This window comes from Balaenoptera ricei, chromosome 1, assembly GCF_028023285.1.
Source record: "Balaenoptera ricei isolate mBalRic1 chromosome 1, mBalRic1.hap2, whole genome shotgun sequence".
NCBI lineage: Eukaryota > Metazoa > Chordata > Mammalia > Artiodactyla > Balaenopteridae > Balaenoptera > Balaenoptera ricei.
The window spans coordinates 192892970-192906311 of record NC_082639.1 but is presented as its reverse complement, the minus strand read 5'-3'; the positions used below and the strand labels follow the sequence as shown (position 1 = coordinate 192906311).

Genomic DNA, 13342 nt, shown 5'->3' with positions numbered 1-13342 from the left:
GCGTCTGGGGTCTGATCAGCACCAGGGGTCTCTAGGGATCCGTGGCCATGCCAGAGTGTCAGCAGCCTGGGCTCACCTGGCAACCAACACCGTCCACGTGTCATGGACCGAATGTTTGTGTCCCCTGAAATTCGTATGCTGAAGACCTGACCCTCTTCCATACGATGGAATTAGGAGGCGAGGCATTTGGGAGGGATTAGAGCCCTCACGAGCCAGGAGAAGGCTTCTGCCCATCTCTGCTCCCCCAACGCGAGGGCACCGTCTGCAGCTCGGAAGAGGCCCTCACTCACCAGAGCTCCACCACGGGCCCCGATCTCAGCCTGCCAGCCTCCAGCTGTTAGAAATAAACTCCTGTTGTTCATTTAAATAAACTCCTGAGCCACCCATCTATGGCACTTTGTTACATCAGCCCAACCCGACCTCACCCAACCCCAGAATCCCAGGGTGCAGACAGACGCAGGCCAAATCAGCGTCCGTGGGCATCCTCCAGCGGGGCACACGCTCCAAGGCCAGCCCTGGGAGGAGATGCACTGGAGACACCATGGTCCCAGAGCCCCCGATGGCCCACTGCCCAGGGCTCATCATCTGCCCACTCAGTGCCCTCAGCATGGCCCTGGGGGGTGGCTGAGTGTCACGGCGTGCGCGTGGACCCTGGGCTAGGCTGCCTGAGCTTTGACCCCGGCTCTGCTACGTACTGTGTCACTTCCACCGAGTCCCTGCACCAGCTGTGCCTCAGTTTGCTCATCTGTGACATGGGGTGACGAGGTTAGCGGTCTAACCATCCCAGAGCCGCAAGGTGAAGTGAGGTGTGAGTACCAGCGGCTCACACACGGAAGGGGCCGTAAGTGCTGGTCATCATTCGTCTGGGGGACAGCTGTCCCTCAGAGGAGGGTCAGAGATATGGAACAAGGGGGGTCTGCTCAGAAGCCCCCCAGGGAGACCTGCGATCCCTGTCCTCCAAGAGCCTGTGCGCTGGGTGGCATGGCTGGGCCACTTTCCTCCTCGCCCCACAGGCAGGTCCCCAGGAGACAGGCATGTTTGCAGAGGGACCACCCACTGCGCCAGCCCCCAGAGACCAAGCATGCGGCCGTCACAGGTGACTCGGGCAGGGGCGCCCTCCCCGCCCCCTCCCCCTCCCTCCCTCAGCACAGGCCCCGGTGTGTTTCAGATGGCGGCTGCGCTGGTTCTGACGGGGGTCTCGGGCTAGAGTCCGCACCGCCCTGGACTCGCTTCCCCGGCCCGGCAGAGAGCGGCGGTGTCATGGGGCTGCCCTTGTGGTGACGTGCTCCCCCCGGCGTGTCCAGGACGGGGCTGTTTTCTGTTTTCTCCCCTAATTTAGTCCTGCCATGGGGCCTTCCTGATGCCTCTCGGGCCCCACCCGGCCCAGGCCTGAGGTCTTTCTGGGCTGTTCTCTGCTCTTCCAGGGACTCCCCTGCCACCCCCGGCCCTGCCTCACCCCCACCCAGTTTCTCTTTTCCCCCAGGCTCCTCTGGCTGCCGTGGTTTCTCTTGGCCGTGGCTCAAGCCTGGAGTGACGCGTCTGGCACGGCCACCCTCGCCCTCCCACACCGGTCGGGGAGGAAGCAAGTGTATGCAGGGGATGGGGGGGTAATGGGGGGGCCAAAGAGCCTGGGCGCCACGTCGGGCTGCGTGCCTGGGCCCATCCCCCGCCCGCTCCCCCCACCCAAACCCACTTCCTGTCCCGTGGACCACGGGACGGAACCTCCATGGACGTTCCAGGAACGTCCGTGGGAGTTTGCCCAGGGGAGGCGAGGAACAGCCTTCCCGGGGACCTGAGCCCCAGGGGCCTGGCTGCTGCGGACCTGCCGCCCCCAGTGCCAGCTCTGACCGCGGGAGGCCCTGACCCGCTCGGAGCCTCTGTCCCCTCATCTGATGGCAGAGACGGCCACTGTCACAGGGGCGCGTGCGGACGGAATCGGATCACGTGGGTGTGGCGCCGGCACGCGGGGCGCTCGACGGAGGCCGTTCCCCCCTCTCCGCTCAGCCCGGCAGACTGGGCCTGCTGCTCCTGAGCCCTCCTGGGTGGAGGGGCCTGAGTCAGGTGGACAGCGTCTCACTCTGATGGAACACCCACCAAACAGAACCTTCAGGTAGGGTGACGCCCCCCTTCTCCCCAGCACACGCGCACGCACGCGCGCACACACACAGAGGCACGTGCACACTCCGATGTCCTGCAGGCAGAGTGACCCGCGCTCCATCTTATACCAGAGGCCTGGTCACCCCTCCGGCAGGTACCGCAAACCCAACATGTCCAAAGGAGCCTCGGCGTCCCCCTTGCCCTGTGCCCTCCCTGGCTCATCCCCTGGGGTTCACGACTCACCACTCGTTCAACACGTTCTCACTAAGTCCCCACCGCGGGCCAGGCTCTCAGTGACCGGCCTCTCTGTCCACCCAGGTGTCCAGGCCAGAGAGCTGGCGGTCAATGCGACTCTTCCTCTCCCTGGGCGCCCGCGTCCAGCCAACACCACCGTCCCCAGGAGTGACAGTGGTGGTAGTAGCCCCTCTGTGTCCTATCGAGGCACACAGACCCTTTTACTGAAACAGGAGAAGCACACAGGCCAGGAGGCTGCAGGCCTTACAGGGAGTAAACGAAGGAGCTGCGATTTGAACCCAGGCAGTCTGAGCCCAGAGCCCTGACAACCAGGCTTCTTGATACTCCCAGAGCCAGTCCGCTGCTCCTTTAGCCACTGCCCCCACCTCTCCTCCGGCCCCGTCACGTTCCCTTGGTGTAGGAGCCCGGCTCCGGCTCCCCGTCTCCAGGCTGTCCTCCTTGACTGCCGCCAGGGTGATCTGCAACGATGCAGACTCCGGCTGGAGGTCCTGTGACGGCTCCCCAGGGCCGTAAGCATAAAGCCTGAATCCTGGGCCGCAGGGCCTCCGTGTCTCAGAAAGTGCAGGAAGTGCCTGTGCGGCCCAAGTGTGTAAAAGACAAGACCCTCAGGGTCCCCAAGCAGGCAGAAGACGCAAGTCACAGCGGAAACGTTAACCTCAAAGTAAGTGTGAAGACGTCCAGTGGAAGTCTCTTCCCCCATGGAAACCTCTTTGAGGCTCTGGATGAAATGTCCCGCTCTCCCCCGACCCCCCATTTCTGGCTGCCCCTATTCAGTGGGCGCCCCAGCAATAGTCTGCCCTGGGGGGGGCTGGGGCGCAGCACGGGCCCTCCTAGCTTTTGACCCTTGACCGTGGCCTCGAGGGGCACACCCGGCCGCCTGCCCTGTTCAGCTGTGGCCTGAATGGAGGGAGAGGAGGTGACGGGGCCAGAGGCCCAGCACGTGCAGGGATGGAGGGGGAAATGGGGGGAGGGGGAGGATGGGGGAGCGGGGCCAACGGGCAGCTGGGGAGAGTTGGGTGTCTGGGCAGAGAGGGAGGAGACTAGCCTGGGGGTTGTGACCCGGCCCCCTCGGCCGGCCCTCTGTGCACGGTGGGTCCTGGGGAGGGGAGGACAGGGCAGGGACCACTGCAGGACCCACAGGCCAGGACACCAAGGCCTTTGTCTTGACACCGCACGTTCAGCCTGCCTCAGTTTCCCCCAGCTTTGATTCCCCCCAACTACCTATGTCCTCTCCCATCAGACGTAGATGTACCTGAAAATTCAGTTGGTTCAGGCGGCATGCATTAGGCCCTACTACATTCCAGGCCCCGCGGTGTGCACCCAGCTCCTGCCCAGAGGACCACGGCGGCTGGTCCCTCACCCATCCCCCCTGCTTCTGCTTCTGCCCTGGAACCACGACGCCCCTAGTGGACAGGACAGGAACTGCAGCATTCCATGGAGGGCTGGACGGGTCACCCGGGGCCAGTGAGTCTGGGACGCCGGGAGACGTGTGTCTGAGTTTGAACGCTCCCCCGCCACCAAAGCCCCGGGGTCGGAGCAGGCGAGCTGGGGGAGACAGTCCCTTCCTGACGCTTTTCTAGGGCGGCAGCCTCCAATGCCCACCCAGGCTCCGCGGCAGAAGGCCAGACATCCCAGGACGGCGGCCCCGGGGGCCCCACCCAGGGAGGTCCCATCCCCACAGTCCTCCACAGGGTCTGGGTACCTTCCTGCCCCGAGATACACACGCGCACGTACACATGACATATGACGATGACAGCCCCCTCAAGAAACAAAAGCCAGGAGCACACTGTTGGGATGGTGGGTGCAGGGAGGAAGGGGCGCCCAGGCCCGCCCCCAGCCCCCCCCTCCGACTCACAGAGACTGCAGGCTCCGCAGTTCCCACAGCGCCTCGGCGGGGATCCCTCCCAGCAGGTTGTTCTGCAGCATCCTGTGAGGGGAAGAGGCGGCTTGAAGGACTCCCGCCCGCCTGCCACGCCGGAGCCCAGCCTCAGAGCCCAGAGTCCTGTCCCACCCCTCCCTGGCTGGAGGTCCAGGGCGCTGTGCACGGGGCTGGGAGAGTGCCTCAGAGGAACTCTGGGGAAAAGGCCGGGTTGGAGAGGACCCTTGGAAGCAGAGGAGACACGGCCGGGGAGCGGAACGCGGGATCCTCTGGCCGTCTGCTCTGGAAGGACGTGGGCAAATGCACGATCTCCTCCCCAGGCCTGTTTCTCCGTCTGCAGCCAAGAGGCCGGGGCTTCTTCGGGGAGGGGGAGGATGTGCAGGGCCCAGGCAAGTCTGCCTTTGTGGTGTGCGTGTCTATAGAGACAACCTGAGGCACCCAGATCGGAGTGTCAGCACCATCTGGTGACGCCATCACACATGACCCCACAAAAGCAGGGACATGCCAGCCGGGCACACGATCCACTAGGGAGGCTGCCCTCCTGGACCCGCGGGGCAGTGAGTCAGAGAGCGAGAAGGGGAGAAACTGGGGTCTGGGGCCTTCAGGTGGCACTGCTGACCCCAGCCAACCCCGGCCACCAGAGCTGTGCTCAGAAAATCGAGGAGGCCACTCCAGGGCCTCGGGGAGTCCCCGAAGCCTCAGGGCCCTGGGCAAGGGTCCTGCTCGCCCGGCCGTAAGGAAGGACCTGGGTGGCCACTGCCACCGGAACGTCCTTCCCTGCTGGCCTCTGGAGAGGAGGAGGAGGGGGCACGTGGGGCGGGCCCCCCCGGGGGGTCAGGGAAGAGCCGGGGGCAGGAAAGAAGGAAGCCGCCCCACCCTGACCCGCACACCCACTGGGCGCTCCTGGGCCAGGTACAGCCCCAGGAACAGCACCTACTGCAGGGTGGGCTGCTCTGGAACTGGGAGGGCCCTCCAGGGAGACCTACTGTGCGCCGGTCATGCCGCCCACCCTCCCTCTAGGCATTACCCCATGCAGGAGCTCTGGCCACGTCTGCCCCTCACCTGCCCCGACGGGCACAGGGCAGGTGCCCTCAGAGGTCCAGGCATCTCCCCACACACCTGGGGCAGAAAGAGCTGTGGCTTCCCTGAGGACAGCTCTGGTGGGGGGCAGGTGCGGGCAGTGTGTCTGGGCTCTCAGCCTTCAGGACTCTGCAGGACAGGGATCCCCACCTACGGTCTCAGGAAAAGGCATGGGGCAGGGGCTGACCCTCTTGACCCAAGCCTGGCCAGAGCTTTGGAGAACCAGCGCAGGAAGGCGGGGACCCTAGCAGTAAGACTTCCAGGTCGGGTGTGGGGCTGGGCGGGAGGGACAGGGGAGGGGTTCTGCCACAGCTGCTCAGAGAGGATCAGAGAGGGAGCCCCCTTTTTTGGTCCTTCGCCTCCGGAAGGGCAAAGGGGAGGCAGAGTGTCCTGCAGGGACAGCCAGGCGTCACCCACCAAAAGGAAGATGAAGTTCAGACAGGGGCCCCTGGAGCAGCTAAAGTGACCGCCTCCCAGCACATAAAGAGGTTATCATGCTGATGGCGGGCTTTACTGCTCTGTTTTTCTCGCAGGTCTGAAAACAAGTAAGGGAAGGCACTGCGGAAGGAGAAACCGTGGCGGACGCCAGGAAGTACTTCTTGCCCAGATGCAGGTGGAATCCCTGCTGTGAAGACGCTGAGTAGGCGGGCACCTTCCCCGAGACCACCCACCCATCCCTGAAGCAGAGAAGTGGACAAGAAGGCTTTGGGGAACTGGGGTGTCCTCGGGGGGCAGCTGGGGGGCAGTGGCGGTGGGAACGGACAGCCCGGCTGCCCTCCTCTCCAGCCGCAGCCTCTCCTGCCACCCGACCTGCTGGGCCGCACCGTGTCCAGAGGGCGGGGCTGCAGCTTCCAGGAGGCTTTGATCAATTGCCTGACGCAGGCGAAGAAGAAAGAGGCTCGACCCTAAGCTGGGGGCTTAGGAACAGGACGCGAGTCTCACATCTTCTAAAGGCCCAGCAGACAGATCCCCCGCTCACCAATCCGGCTGCAGGTCTGGGCCTGCCGCTGGGCACGGACGCGCCACCACGCAGGCCGCCTGGGCCACGTCTGGCTCCGGGGGCCTCCCCATCCCCGGGGAAGCGATGCTGGTGGGAGCGGGACAGACAAACCGAGAGAAGAGGCAGGAAGGACTGAGGGCCGGCAGGATGGGAGAGCAGGGTCTGCAGCAGAGCGGAAGGAAGGAGGGACAGAGGCAGAGCGCCCACGGGCAGAGAGGGAGTAGGGCAGCACGAGAGGCCAGAGCCCTGGAGCCAGAGGCCAGCAGTGCCAGAGTCAGACAACGTGGAGAAAGGAGAAGGCTTGGAGGTGGTCTGGGGGCTGCTGACAGGCTGGAAGCCTGAAGCTCACAGGCCAAGTGGGCAGGGCCACTGCCAGCCTATTAACAACTTGGAGCCAATTAGAAAGATATTCCTTTCTAGATGGAAGTAGCCCCAAGGCTGGCACAGGGCTAGATTTCAGCCCCTTCTCACCCCTCAGGCGATGGTCTTGTGCAGTGAACAACCTGCTCAACTGTACAAAGAAGACCTGCAGGTCAAGTTGGGGCTGAGGAGGCAGGACAGTGTGGGAGCGGCTCACCACTTTAGGGAAATTTCAGATGGTCCAGGATCAACACCCGGGCTCCTCCTCTTCTTCCCAAGCCAGTCCCTGTGGTGACGAGCCCTCCCAAGGAACCTCTCTGATCCACCCTCAGACCCTCTGCATCCCCTTCTCCCACCTCCTTTCACCCACACTCATCACAAGAGCAGGAGTGGGGCCCGGGGAGGACAGTCGCAGTTGGGACAAGGTGAGCTGTGGACTGGGGTTGGGGAGAGGGTGCCGTAGCGTCCCCTTTTGTCCAATAGGCTGTGGGCTCAATGGAAGAGAATAACACAAGGTCCTTTTCAATTCTCACTTTCCTTTTGCTTCAGGGGCAGAGACGCCTAGGAACTGGAGGAGGGGAAATGTTTGCAGAGAGAATGGGACGCAGTGCTGTAGCCAGAGACCAAGCCTGGGGCTCGAGAGGAAGGGGGTCCAGAGGAAACCAGAGGAGATTCCTCCTCTCCAGAAACTGTCCTACCCTCCTGGCCTGAGAGGTCCGGGGGGCACGTGGGTCTGAATCTGACCTTGACCCTCAAAGACCTGTGCTAACGGGCACTATTCACGTTACGGAAAGGAGAGGAGGTCACTTCCCTACATTGTGGCCTAAGCATCAGGTGCTGTTATACGTTTGTTTACAAATCACAAAGTTTGTTACAGACAGGGCGAAAGCAAAGACATGGAAATAATTAAAATGAAAAGTGAAGATAAGGAAATGAGCAAGCCAGTGGCAAACCAAGACACAGGTTACAAAACTTCCATTTGCCCAGAGTTCTCCAGGCTGCATCTCCATGTAAAGTGGGACTTGGACTTACAGGATTTTCAGGCTGTAGAGACCAGAGAACGCCTGTCCCGGGATGTGCGAGAGGCGGTTTCCAGAGAGACGCCTGCAAGTCAGAGAGAGGGGCCGGTGGGTGATGGCGGCAGGGAGCCGGGCAGGGCGGTGGCCCTGGGTCAGCATCCTGGGCTGTGGGAGGGAGGCTGGTGGTGTAACTGCACTGCTAACTGCACAATGACCCTGCAGGGGGCCCACTAGGACCCCCAGCCTTCAGAGGAGGAAACCGAGGCTCGGGTCACAGAGGGTGCCTGGTGTCTCCCCGGACCCGATTACCACTAGGCCCACGTCCACCGCGTCCATCCACAGCGCTGACCTGCTTACCCACCATCCCCCTGCGTCGTCTCCCGTCACCAGTGGAGTTAGATCAGACGGGCGTGTCTGGGTCTCCCTGTGCCCTAAACTACACAGACAACCCCACTAGTCCAGAGGGCAGGAAATGGGGTGTCGGAATTAGTCTAACCCTGTGGTCTAATCAAGCGTTTCCACGTTTGTCATGGGTGACCATCAACTCCAAAAGGAGCAAACAGGACGGAATACGCCGATGCACGTCCTCAGTGCTAAGCCTGGCGGAGCAGAGTCTGCTGAGGACAGAGCAGGGTCTCTTAGGCATCACTGGGCGCATCGGTTCTCACTGAGAGGCCTGCCGATTGCCAATGTGGAAATCGTGCTGACACAGCTCAGAAGCCATTTTTAAAAAATATCTCTCTACTAGGGGACTTGCCTGGCGGTCAGGTGATTAGGACTCTGTGCTTCTACTGCAGGGGGCACAGGTTCGATCCCTGGTCGGGGAACTAAGATCCCTCATGCAGCATGGTACGGCCAATAAACACACACACACACACACACACACACACACACACACACACACTGAGTCTTTTTATTTGACATTTGTTGTTTTAAAAAAACACATGGAAAGGCATCGTGACCTTTGGGTTGCCTAGGTGGGCATCTTGCCTCTAAAACAGGCCCAACCCCCTCCCGGGCAGAGGAGGATGGAGGCCCAGCAGCCCCCAGGGCTCAGGCTGTGCCCGTGTCACCAGCCCAGCTCCTAGGCCTTCGTCCTCTTTTCATTCCCACCAAGCTGGGCCCCTCCACCTCGACGGCCCCTCCGCTGCCTCTCACTCTGTCCCTTCCTTTGAGAACAGCCTTCAAATTCCTCCTTGGAAGGCGTCCCCACCCACCCTGCCCACTCGCTGACGTGGCGAGCCCGGGTGCCCACGCCAGGCGCCCTCTCGTCTGCTCCGGGCAGACTGAGTGCACCCTTGGGGGGCCGTGTCTAGGGCCAGGGTGAGGAGGGCTGTGCAGGAGGAGTGGGTCAGGGCCAGGGGCCCCCAGTCTGAGAGTTTAAGCAAAGCCGGTAGAGCCCCAGGATCAGTGGTGATGCCCAAACAAGAACCAGCAGGCTGGGGGTCGGGTGAGGAGGGGGGCAGGGTTGGGAGCGGGTGACCTGGCTGCCTGCAGGGGACAGTGGACACTCTGGCCAAGGACATGACTCTCTCACGTGAGGCACTAGAGCACGAGGCCAGCCTGCAGGGTTCCAGGCCATGGGGAGGGATCAACCAGGGAGGACTTCCTGAGGGAAGTGGGCCTTGTGTTGGCCCTGACAGAGTGGAGACAGAGATGGTGGGCCTGCTGGGCTGGAGGGGAAATCTGCTCAGATGCAGGAGGGCTCCAGGGACGGGCAGGGGGACGGGCCTCCCTGGAGCAAAGCTGGCCGGGTGGGCTTGGGCCAGGTGAAGGAGGGTCCTCGAAGCGGCTCCTTTGGATTGTGGGGAGCCAGAGAAGGCCATGGAGCTGGTAAGAGGCACCCTGAGATGGGCAGAGTGTGTCAGAGAGGAGGTAGGTGGTCTGTCCTTAGGGGCTGGGGCGGCCCCAGGGGAGGGGACGTCAGGGCAGCAGCAGCAGCAGCAGGGATAGGTACGGGGGACCTTCAGAGGAAGAGCCACCAGGACCTGGGGAGCGGCCGGCGGCCGGACACAGGGGGCAAGGGCAGGTCAAGGATGACCCCAGGGAGAGGAGCAGCGTTGACAGAAAGCCGGTCGGCTTCAGGGCGAGAGAGGCTGGATGTCCGAGTTCCTCTGTCCCCACTGCCCGCCTCGGGCCCACACCTGGGCAGGTGGGGATGACCCCACTCAGAAGAGCTCCCCAAGGCCGTTTCCACTGGCTCCACCCGTCCCCCTGGGGACCCCCAGTTCCCTGTGTCAGAGGTCACAGTGCCCGCCTCCAGCCTCCGCGTCCCCCCCCCATCTACTCACAGCTCCTCCAGGAAGCGCAGGTTGAGGAAGAGGCCAGGCCGGAGCTCCGTGAGGTTGTTCATGCTCAGGTCTCTGCGGGAGAGAAGGGCGCGGGCAGGCTGTGAGCTGCGTCCTCCCCGGGCCGTGCTCCCCGTGGCTCCCCCTGCGCCTCCCTCCTCCACCCTCCCTCCACGGGACAGGCTGTGATGAGGGCCACAGAGGAAGCCGACCCCGTCGGGGATAGGCCAGAGAAAAATTCAGAGGATGTCAGAGCAGGACAGGGCCAATCAACACGCAGGATCCCTCATGGACGTTTTACCCGAGACCACCGCCACCCCGTGGGCTCCTGGAATCAGCCCCAGACTCACCAGGGGGTTGCCTTTTACTCAGTCCCTGAGCCCGTGGGATTCCACAGCCCTCTGAGGCCTGCAGTCTCTCTCCTGTTGTCTCTCCCCCAACCCCAGCAGGCTCCTTCTACTTTTCTCCAACCAGAGGGCCTGGCCCCTGGTACATCCCTGAGGAGTCCCACCTTAGACCAGTCTCGCCTTCCCATATTATCTGAGAGACCCTGAGGGTGGTTTCTGTGTCACTGCCCTCCAAGATACCCTGCACACAAAGGAATCACAATACTGTGGTGTGTAACAGCTGGCGTTTACTGGAGGCCCACTTTGTGTCAGGCACAGGCTAACCTTTATCCAAATACAGTAAGTCCCCTACATACGAACCTTCAAAGATGCGAACGTGCGTTCGCATGTCCAGTCACATAAGTTAGTTCACGCATCTGGTGTACATTGTCACGTGCGTGCATCCTCTACAAGTGGTTGTGTTTTTGTGTACTTTGCAGTACTGTATAGAGTACAGTAGTACAATACCTTTATTTCAAGCCCAGGATGTCTGAAGGCAAGCGTAAAAGCAGCGGTGGTGTAGCTGGTACTGCTAAGAAGCGCCAAGCGATAATGATGGAAACAAAAGTGAAAATAATTGAGAGAGTGGAGCGAGGCAAAAAGATGTTAGACATCACTCATTCTTATAACATGAATCGTTCAATCATTGGCACGAATCTAAAGAACAAGGACAAGATCATGGAACATGTGAAGTCTGCTGTGCCGACGATGTTGACAAAATATCCAAGAAGCATGGAAAAGTGATGGAGGAGATGGAGAAACTTCTCAGCGTGCGGATGCAGGATCAACATCAGCGCTGAGTCCTGCTCAACTTAACGCTGATTCAAGAGAAAGCTAAAAGCCTTTATGAAGACTTGAAGAAGAAACACGGCAAAGAATCAGAGGGCACATCTTTTAATGCCAGCCATGGCTGGTTTCATTGGTTCAAGGCTAGAGCCAACCTTCACAACGTAAAAGTAAGTGGAGAGGCAGCAAGTGCAGATAGGGTAGCTGTCCAGGAACTTCCTGAAACACTTTGAGAAATTATTGATGATGGTGTGTATTTACCCAACCAGGTTTTTACTGTGGATGAGACACAACTGTACTGGAAGAGGATGCCGGACCGAAGTTACATCAGTAAGGAGGAAAAGTTGACGCCTGGCTATAAAGCAGCAAAGGATAAACTAACTATTATTTGGTGGCAATGCTTCTGGTGATACGAAGCTGAAGCCTCTCTTAGTTTATAATTCAGAGAACCCAAGAATCCTTAAAAACATAGCCAAGGGCTCTCTTCCTGTTGTGTGGAAGCATAACCCCAAATCCTGGATTACACAGGCCACTTTCCAGGACTGGTTTTTCCTCCACTTTATCCCAGAGGTAGAGAAATATTGCTTGGAGAAGGACATCCCATTCAACATTCTTTTGCTGCTCGACAATGCTCCGGGCCACCCCCCATTCATGGATGACTTTCATCCCAACGTCAAAGTAGTGCATCTGCCACCGAATACTACATTGCTTATCCAAACTATGGACCAGGGAGTTATAGCGACTTCCAAGAAAATTATTTACATCACACTTTTTGTCAGGCAGTAAAGGTGAATGACAAATCAGGAACAACCTAGGGACAACTTTGGAAGGACTATAACATCTACAAGACCATAAAAAACATTGACTTTGCATGGTGTGAGGGTATGGCAGTCACCATGAATGGGGTTTGGAAGAATCTTTGCCCACAGTTCGTTCATGATTTGTGTGGATTTGAGAAGGTGGATGAGGAGTCTGAAGAGGTCTTCAGCAACGTAGTGACCCTCAGTGAGAAGCTGGAGCTAGATCTGCAAGAGGACGACTTCACTGAACTCCTTGCTGTGCAACACGAGGAGCTTACTGATGAAGACTGATGGAATTGGAGGCCCAGAGAAAGGATGAAGAGAGACAAGAAGAGGAAGAAGAAGTAACTGAAGAACTGAAGAGATTCACGATGCAGGAAATGGCAGGGGGATTTCTCTATTTGAGGAGGCAGTGTCAGTTTATGAGGCACAGGACCGACCCAAACGTAGAATGATACAAGAAGGCTGCAGCAAGCTACTCAGAATGCAATCCAGTGCTACCTTGTCATCTATGACGAGAAAAAACAGCTACTACCCAGACATCACTGGATCGTTTTTTCAAGAGGGTGGATAGAATTGAATCCAGCAAGGAACCAGAACCTGTGCCATCAACGTCAGGCGTGAGTGAAGTTGCAGCTTGCCCTCCGTCTCCTATTGCTGACGATCCTTCAGCTCTACCATCTCCCACCTCCTCTCCCTCCTCCAGTCAGTAACTCTTCTTGCCTGTTCACTCGATGCCAGCCCCTGGATACCAGCTATTGTACTGTAATATTGTCCTTTACAAGGTACTGTACGGTAAGATTAAAAATGTTTTATTTTTTGTGTTTGTTTTTTATGTATTGTTTGTGTGTAAAGTATTATAAACCTATTACAATACAGTACTCTATAGCCGGTTGCGTAAGTTGGGTACCTAGGCTAACTCTGCTGGACTTACAAATAAAATTTACAGACGCGCTCTCGGAACTGACCTCGTTTGTGTGGAGGGGGACTTACTCTAATCCCATTTAATTCTCACAACAACCCCAAGGTGGATTCCAATGTTACCTCCACTTTACACTCAAGGAAGCAAAGAGGAAAATGCTGAACATTTCTAATTTGAATAAGATTAAATCTATTTTCAAGGGAAAAAAAAAAAAAAAAGAAAGCAAAGAGGAAAAGAGCGCTGAGGTCAACTCTCTCCTTGGTTTACCTGCCAGACCTCAGGCTGTTGATCACTATGACCCTTGGTTCCCTCATCCGTAAAAATGGTTGAACACCGCCAGACTCCTAGGGTCCTCGTAAGGATTCAACGAGCCAGGGCTTACAAACCGCGTAGCAGCGCACACACATCAGTCCTGCCCCCCGGTGACCTGTGGGGAAGCGCCCCAGCCCAGCAGGCCTGCGGTAGGCAGC

At 59.1% G+C, this 13342-nt stretch overlaps 1 protein-coding gene across 1 annotated transcript in view; it reads right to left on the bottom strand.

Moving 5' to 3' along the window:
* Positions 1 to 13342, bottom strand: part of LGR6 (leucine rich repeat containing G protein-coupled receptor 6) — a 95587-nt gene that overhangs the window by 60350 nt on the left and 21895 nt on the right. The window contains exons 2-4 of the mRNA XM_059906324.1: positions 9982 to 10053; positions 7704 to 7775; positions 4208 to 4279 (exon numbers count right to left, since the gene is read on the bottom strand). Coding sequence (XP_059762307.1) covers positions 4208 to 4279; positions 7704 to 7775; positions 9982 to 10053 — 216 coding nt within the window. The remainder of the gene's footprint in view (positions 1 to 4207; positions 4280 to 7703; positions 7776 to 9981; positions 10054 to 13342) is intronic.